At 47.4% G+C, this 7,831-nt stretch overlaps 1 protein-coding gene across 1 annotated transcript; it reads right to left on the reverse strand.

Moving 5' to 3' along the window:
- Positions 1–2,264: 2,264 nt before the first annotated feature.
- Positions 2,265–7,534, reverse strand: LOC112243757 (fibrinogen silencer-binding protein). The gene is made up of 2 exons (XM_042306848.1): positions 5,085–7,534; positions 2,265–3,057 (listed from the first exon to the last, which is right to left on the reverse strand). Exons 1-2 carry the CDS (start codon positions 5,498–5,500, stop codon positions 2,508–2,510), a joined length of 966 nt encoding a protein of 321 aa, XP_042162782.1. The 5' UTR covers positions 5,501–7,534; the 3' UTR covers positions 2,265–2,507.
- Positions 7,535–7,831: the final 297 nt, after the last annotated feature.

The following is a 7,831-nucleotide window of genomic DNA, read 5'->3' on the forward strand; positions in this document are numbered from 1 at the left end:
AAACATTTCTCATAAGAAAGTAGCTCCCTGGTACACAGAAAATAACCGAGCTCTGAAGCAAGCTTCCAGAAAATTGGAATGGAAATGGCGCCACACCAAACTGGAAGTCTTCCGACTGGCTTGGAAAGACAGTACCGTGCAGTACCGAAGAGCCCTTACTGCTACTCGATCGTCCTATTTTTCCAACTTAATTGAGGAAAATAAGAACAATCCGAAATTCCTTTTTGATACTGTCGCAAAGCTAACTAAAAAGCAGCATTCCCCAAGAGAGGATGGCTTTCACTTCAGCAGTGATAAATTCATGAACTTCTTTGAGGAAAAGATCATGATTATTAGAAAGCAAATTACGGACTCCTCTTTAAATCTGCGTATTCCTTCAAAGCTCAGTTGTCCTAAGTCTGCACAACTCTGCCAGGACCTAGGATCAAGAGAGACGCTCAAGTGTTTTAGTACTATATCTCTTGACACAATAATGAAAATAATCATGGCCTCTAAACCTTCAAGCTGCATACTGGACCCTATTCCAACTAAACTACTGAAAGAGCTGCTTCCTGTGCTTGGCCCTCCTATGTTGAACATAATAAACGGCTCTCTATCCACCGGATGTGTACCAAACTCACTAAAGGTGGCAGTAATAAAGACTCTCTTGAAAAAGCCAAACCTTGACCCAGAAAATATAAAAACTATATTGAATCTTCCATTCCTCTCAAAAATGTTAGAAAAGGCTGTTGTGCAGCAACTCACTGCCTTCCTGAAGACAAACAATGTATACAAAATGCTTCAGTCTGGTTTTAGACCCCATCATAGCACTGGGACTGCACTTGTGAAGGTGGTAAATTACCTTTTAATGGCATCAGACCGAGGCTCTGCATCTGTCCTCGTGCTCCTAGACCTTAGTGCTGCTTTTGATACCATCGATCACCACATTATTTTGGAGAGATTGGAAACCCAAATTGGTCTACACGGACAAGTTCTGGCCTGGTTTAGATCTTATCTGTCGGAAAGATATCAGTTTGTCTCTGTGAATGGTTTGTCCTCTGACAAATCAACTGTAAATTTCAGTGTTCCTCAAGGTTCCGTTTTAGGACCACTATTGTTTTCACTATATATTTGACCTCTTGGGGATATCATTCTAAAACATAATGTTAACTTTCACTGCTATGCGGATGACACACAGCAGTACATTTCAATGAAACATGGCTCTGGAGCAACAAACCGCCCTTGCTGTCTCTGCCTGGCCGGTTCCCCTCTTTCCACTGGGATTCTCTGCCTCTGACCCTATTACAGGGGCCGAGTCACTGGGTTACTGGGTCACTGGCTTACTGGGGCTCTTTCATACCGTCCCTGGGAGGGGTGCGTCACCTGAGTGGGTTGAGTCACTGATGTGATCTTCCTGTCTGGGTTGTGCCGTGGCGGAGATCTTTGTGGGATATACTCGGCCTTGTCTCAGGATGGTAAGTTGGTGGTTGAAGATATCCCTCTAGTGGTGTGGGGGCTGTGCTTTGGCAAAGTGGGTGGGGTTATATCCTTCCTGTTTGGCCCTGTCCGGGGGTGTCCTCGGATGGGGCCACAGTGTCTCCTGACCCCTCCTGTCTCAGCCTCCAGTATTTATGCTGCAGTAGTTTGTGTGTCGGGGGGCTAGGGTCAGTTTGTTATATCTGGAGTACTTCTCCTGTCCTATTTGGTGTCCTGTGTGAATTTAAGTGTGCTCTCTAATTCTCTCTTTCTTTCTCTCTCTCGGAGGACCTGAGCCCTAGGACCATGCCTCAGGACTACCTGACATGATGACTCCTTGTTGTCCCCAGTCCACCTGGCCGTGCTGCTGCTCCAGTTTCAACTGTTCTGCCTTATTATTTGACCATGCTGGTCATTTATGAACATTTGAACATCTTGGCCATGTTCTGTTATAATCTCCACCCAGCACAGCCAGAAGAGGACTGGCCACCCCACATAGCCTGGTTCCTCTCTTGGTTTCTTCCTAGGTTTTGGCCTTTCTAGGGAGTTTTTCCTAGCCACCGTGCTTCAACACCTGCATTGCTTGCTGTTTGGGGTTTTAGGCTGGGTTTCTGTACAGCACTTTGAGATATCAGCTGATGTACGAAGGGCTATATAAATAAATTTAAGAAGTAAGAAAGAGAGTTCCAAACCGTTCTGCCAATAACAGTTTGTTATCAGTTTCCCCCTCCCCACTCAGACCACTCGCAGACAATCCGAGCAAAATTCTTACTTCAGAAATTGAACTTCGCCAAGAATCTATTTTTGTCTCTTTTTGAGCATTTTAATAGAAAACAATCACAGTAATGTAATTCATTGTTACCCAGAAATGATTTGAGATTGAGAAGGCTGCATTGGACCTTTAAATCCTCCCTCAAACTCACTGTTCATCATACAAACATGATTTCTCAGGCCAAACCCCTCTTCCACACACTAAACACAGACATAGAAACAGTTCAGAGCCTCCTCCTGAGTTCCATATGGTCAGTCCAGTCAGACCATGGGTGTGTTAGTTATAGGGGCAGTGGTAGTCCATGCCTCAGCCTGGCTGCCCTCAGTTTCTCTACTTTGATTTTTGCTCTCAGAAGCTCCTCCTCCAGTTCCTGCTTCCTCTTTAGCCCCTCCCTCTTCTCCTCCAGGTATACGCCCATCTTTCTGTGATTGGTCATGACCTGCTCGTGCTCCTCCTTGGCCAGCTGAAGGGGACGGAGCCTGTCAGGGTCACGGCTGGGGTAGTGGTCATGAAGGTAAAGGTCACGTTGCAGTGGAACGGGTGAGGTGGAGAGGGGCAGGACGACAGAGGATGGGCAGGGAGAGAGGGAGCCGTCATAACCATGGACACTGCCCAAGTCCTCATCTTCCTCCTCCGCCCCCTCTCCTCCTAGCACCAACCCCACACGCGTGGAGAGGATAGTCAGGTCTGGAGGAGGCTTCACGTCCACGTCCTGGTCCAGCCTGACCACATCCTGGTCCAGGTGGTGGGTGACGGGGTTTGATGGGTAGTCTGGGAGGGAGGAGCTGCTGCCAGGTTGCTCCATGGGAGAGTCATGCTTATACATCACCCTGCAGATTAACAGAATAATACAGCGTTATTACTGTATCATTATACATCACCCTGCAGATTCACAGAATAATACAGCGTTATTACTGTCTCATTCTACATCACCCTGCAGATTCACAGAATAATACAGCGTTATTACTGTCTCATTATACATCACCCTGCAGATTCACAGAATAATACAGCGTTATTACTGTATCATTATACATCACCCTGCAGATTCACAGAATAATACAGCGTTATTACTGTCTCATTATACATCACCCTACAGAGAGAATATGGAATAGAATACAACTTTATTACTACAGCCATACATGTATAAGTGGCACTAGGTGGGGGTATTGAGAGTATTCAATCAATCAAATGTATTTATAAAGCCCTTTTTACATCATCCAATGTCACAAAGTGCTGTACAGAAACCCAGCCTAAAACCCCAAACAGCAAGCAATGCAGGTGTAGAAGACCGGCTGTGTAAAAACACAACCGGTCTTCGGGACGATCAAAAACATTCTCCTTAAAACCCTTTTCATGACCATCTCATACTTTGCTAAAGAATGCATTCTCCTACTGTGGGCTAACCCCTCTCCTACGTTCAAAATTTGAATTGACCAGATTCGTCAGTCCATGTCCTGACGAATTTAGGCTGTTGAGGTCAAAAGTGTGAGCATGAGGAGTGTGTATGTGTGCGTGTGTAAACTGATTGAGGTTAGCTCTGTGTTCAGTTCTATAGAGCAGCCCCTCCCCTAGTAGAGATCTACAGAGCAGCCCCTCCCCTGTAATTACTAGTAGAGATCTACAGAGCAGCCATCCCCTCATATTACTAGTAGAGCTCTACAGAGCAGCCCCTCCCATCGAATTACTAGTAGAGATCTACAGAGCAGCCCCTCCCCTGTAATTACTAGTAGAGATCTACAGAGCAGCCATCCCCTCATATTACTAGTAGAGCTCTACAGAGCAGCCCCTCCCATCGAATTACTAGTAGAGCTCTACAGAGCAGCCCCTTCCCTGTAATTACTAGTAGAGCTCCACAGAGCAGCCCCTCTCCTCTAATTGCTAGTAGAGCTCTACAGAGCAGCCCCTCCCCTCTAATTACTAGTAGAGTTCTACAGAGCAGCCCCTCCCCTCCCCTCTAATTACTAGTAGAGCTCTACAGAGCAGCCCCTCTCCTCTAATTACTAGTAGAGCTCTACAGGGCAGTCCCTCCCCTCTAATTACTAGTAGAGTTCTACAGAGCAGCCCCTCCCCTCTAATTATTAGTAGAGTTCTACAGAGCAGTCTCTCCCCTCTATCCCTCTCCTCTCTAGTAGAGCAGCCCTCCCCTCTCTAGTTACTAGAGCTCTACAGAGCAGCCCCTGCCCTCTCTAGTTGAGCAGCCCCTCCCCTCCAATTACTAGTAGAGCTCTACAGAGCAGCCCCTCCCCGCTCTAGTAGAGCAGCCCTTCCCCTCTAGTTACTAGTATAGCTCTACAGAGCAGCCCCTCCCCTCTCTAGTAGAGCAGCCCCTCCCCTCTAGTTACTAGTATAGCTCTACAGAGCAGCCCCTCCCCTCTAGTTATTAGTAGAGCTCTACAGAGCAGCCCCTCCCCTCTAGTTATTAGTAGAGCTCTACAGAGCAGCTCCTCTAGTAGAGCAGCCCCTCCCCTCTCCTCTAGTTACTAGTAGAGCTCTCCAGAGCAGCCCCTCCCCTCTCTAGTGGAGCTCTACAGTGCAGCTCCTCTGGTAGAGCAGCCCCTCCCCTCTAGTTACTAGTGAGCTCTCCAGAGCAGCCCCTCCCCTCTAGTTACTAGTAGAGCTCTCCAGAGCAGCCCCTCCCCTCTCTAGTGGAGCTCTACAGTGCAGCTCCTCTAGTAGAGCAGCCCCTCCCCTCTAGTTACTAGTGAGCTCTCCAGAGCAGCCCCTCCCCTCTCTAGCAGAGCAGCCCCTCTCCTCTAGTTACTAGTAGAGCTCTACAGAGCAGCCCCTCCCTAGTAGAGCAGCCCCTCCCCTCTCTGAGAGCTGTATAGAGCAGACTGTGTGTGTGTGTGTGTCTCACCTGTGCATCGTCGATGGGTCTTTATCATGGTGAATAGCTCCGTGATGGAAAAGGTGAGGTATCATCTCCATCACTCTCCTGGTTGGTTCAGATATACTTCCTCTGTACTCTGGCTGGGCGTGTCTCCGTTGCATCACTTCCTGTTTGGCCGACTCCTTCAGCCTCTTGTAGAGGGTGCGTAGGCCCTGGGCAGTGCGGGGGGGCCTGTCCCCCCCCAGGACGTTGTACTGATCAGACACTGTGTCCCAGCACTTGTTCTTGTCCACGATGACAGCGTGCTTGTTGGTGTGCTCCTCCAGGATGAGAATGTGTGGGCGGACCAGCTTCAGCAGGTCCAGTTTCTCAGACAGGGTGAAGTTGGAGGAGCGAGCCTTACCCACCATACTGGACGACATGTAGACGGACCCAGACGCCATCTTAGAACATAGCCCAGGGAACCAGACTGGACCGAGCCAGGCCTAGACACCAGCACTAACTCAACACAATATCTCGCTTATTTTCCTCTCCTTCTTTTGAGATTTGGTCTGGTTCTCTACCTCCCCTTTCTTTCTGTTCTGTGATGAGGATCAGGCTAATACTGGTTTAACTCTCACTCACTCTCTTCCTTGTCCCTCTTCTTTCTCCCCCTTCATGGATTCTCAATCAAACAGTCTCTGTCTAACTGCATGTACTCTCTCTCATCGAGGTCTTCTCTGCTCTGTGTTACACAACACACACACACGGCAACAATAAGAATCAGGCTTAACTAGGCCAGCCTCGTTTAGGCCCCCGCCTACCGCGGAGGGCTTTGGGTGAATTCCTCCCAGCTTAGGCTGACGCAGGCTAAAGCCGCTTAAACCCAGCCCGACCTACTTACAGCCCGGTCTCTCTAAACCTCAAACCAGCGCTCGTTCTAACTGCTATACACCAAATACTAACATACGGGGGAGTGTGTGCTTACATGGGGAAATACCGATGAAATTGTAAAGATGCATTTTCTTTATTCTTATTTCCGTTTAACTAGAAAAGAGGAAACGGCGCTGGTTTAACCGGAGCGGTGTGCGCGCAGCGCGAGTCCGTGCGAATGCTCGTTTTTTTTTTTTTTTTTTTTACACAAAGGAAAATCAGAGCTGCTTCTCAAAGAGAAACACACTAATCATCCGCCGACGGGAACAACAGAATGAGGGAAAACTAGTGAAAAGCTAAAGAGATAGGAAAAGCGGAGAAAGGAGAGACAGAAAGAGGCACTAGTTGCTCTGAGAGAGAGGGGGACAGAGCGCGTGTGCTCACTGATCCCAGGCACAGCTCTAATCTGCCTCGCGCTGCCGCTGCACTACCCACGCTCATTTGCATAATGCTGGACCTGCTGTCATTAAAACATAGGCTTGTTACAGTTGGCTAGGCTTCATTCAGTGTGTGTTTGTGTCACTGAAGCCCAAGCATCAAATAAATCCCTGCCAGTCCTAAATGGATAGACTAAATGTCGCTCACCTTAGAAAGGCCATATCGGTTTGCTGCATTTCCTTTCTAAAGCAGCATATACATGATCTTGGTTTCAAGGAAAAATTCTAACCACAAATAGGTGTTAAGTGGCATAAAAAATTCCAAGTCCAGGCACACGTGAGGGTTTGCAAATTAAAAATCTTTTAATATGTAGTCATAATTAAAATACACCAACGAGTATCGGCTAAGGCCTAAATCAGGCTGACAAAAATTAACAGCTTTTTAACTGAGCCTGCGGGTCTGAGAGCTGGTGCTCCAATACCGTTTGCCAGACAGTAGCAGAGTAAACAGTCTATGGTTAGGGTGGCTGGAGTCTTTGGCAATTTTTCAGGCCTTCCTCTGATATAGAGGTCCTGGAGCATGGCCCCAGTGATGCACTGGGTTGCCACACCAACCTCTGTAGTGCTTTGTGGTTAAGTTGCAGAGGGAGGGGTTCAGTCCTAGGGTCCCGTCCCAGGGTCCATAGGTTGGTGAGGTTCTATCCCGTGCTGTATCACAACCGGCCGTGATCGAGAATCCCATAGGGCTTACAAATTGGTCCAGTGTCATCAGGGTTAGGGGAGGGTTTTTCCGGGGTAGGCCATCATTGTAAAATATGAATTTGTTCTTTACTGACTAGTTAAATAAAGGTTATATAAAACAATACATACAGCACCCGTTCTGCCAGTCACATTCTGTTAACGGTCCCCAAAGCACACACATCCCTGGGTCGCTGCTCTTTACAGTTCGGTGCAGCTATTGACTGGAACAAGCTGCAAAACACACTCAAACTGGCAAGTTTTGCCTCTTTGCCTCCGTCATTGTAAATAAGTATACAGTCCCTTCAGAAAGTATTCAGACCCCTTGACTTTTTCAACATTTTGTTATGTTACAGCCTTAATGTCAAATTGATGAAATCACTTTTTTTCTCCTGATCAATCTACACACAATACCCCATAATGACAAAGCAAAAACAGGTTTTTAGAAATGTTTGCTCATTTAGATATTTCCTTTACTGAAATATTACATTTACATGAGTATTCAGACCCTTTACTCAGTACTTTGTTGAAGCACCTTTGGCAGCGATTACAGCCTCGAGTCTTCTTGGGTATGATGGTACAATCTTGGCACACCTGTATTTCTTCTCTGCAGATCCTCTCAAGCTCTGTCAGGTTGGATGGGGAACGTTGTTGCACGGTTATTTTCAGGTCTCTCCAGAGATGTTCGATTAGGTTCAAGTCCGGGCTCTGGCTGGGCCACTCAAGGACATTCAGAGACTTCTTCCA

This window comes from Oncorhynchus tshawytscha, linkage group LG03 (assembly GCF_018296145.1).
Source record: "Oncorhynchus tshawytscha isolate Ot180627B linkage group LG03, Otsh_v2.0, whole genome shotgun sequence".
NCBI lineage: Eukaryota > Metazoa > Chordata > Actinopteri > Salmoniformes > Salmonidae > Oncorhynchus > Oncorhynchus tshawytscha.

What these genes read in the sequence shown, in the direction of transcription:
- LOC112243757 (XM_042306848.1), bottom strand. Translation starts at nt 5,500, where the DNA reads ATGGCGTCTGGGTCCGTCTACATGTCGTCCAGTATGGTGGGTAAGGCT. An exon ending in GACCCATCGACGATGCACAG is followed by an intron (nt 3,058 to 5,084) that starts GTGAGACACACA and finishes GTTAATCTGCAG; the next exon opens with GGTGATGTATAAGCATGACT.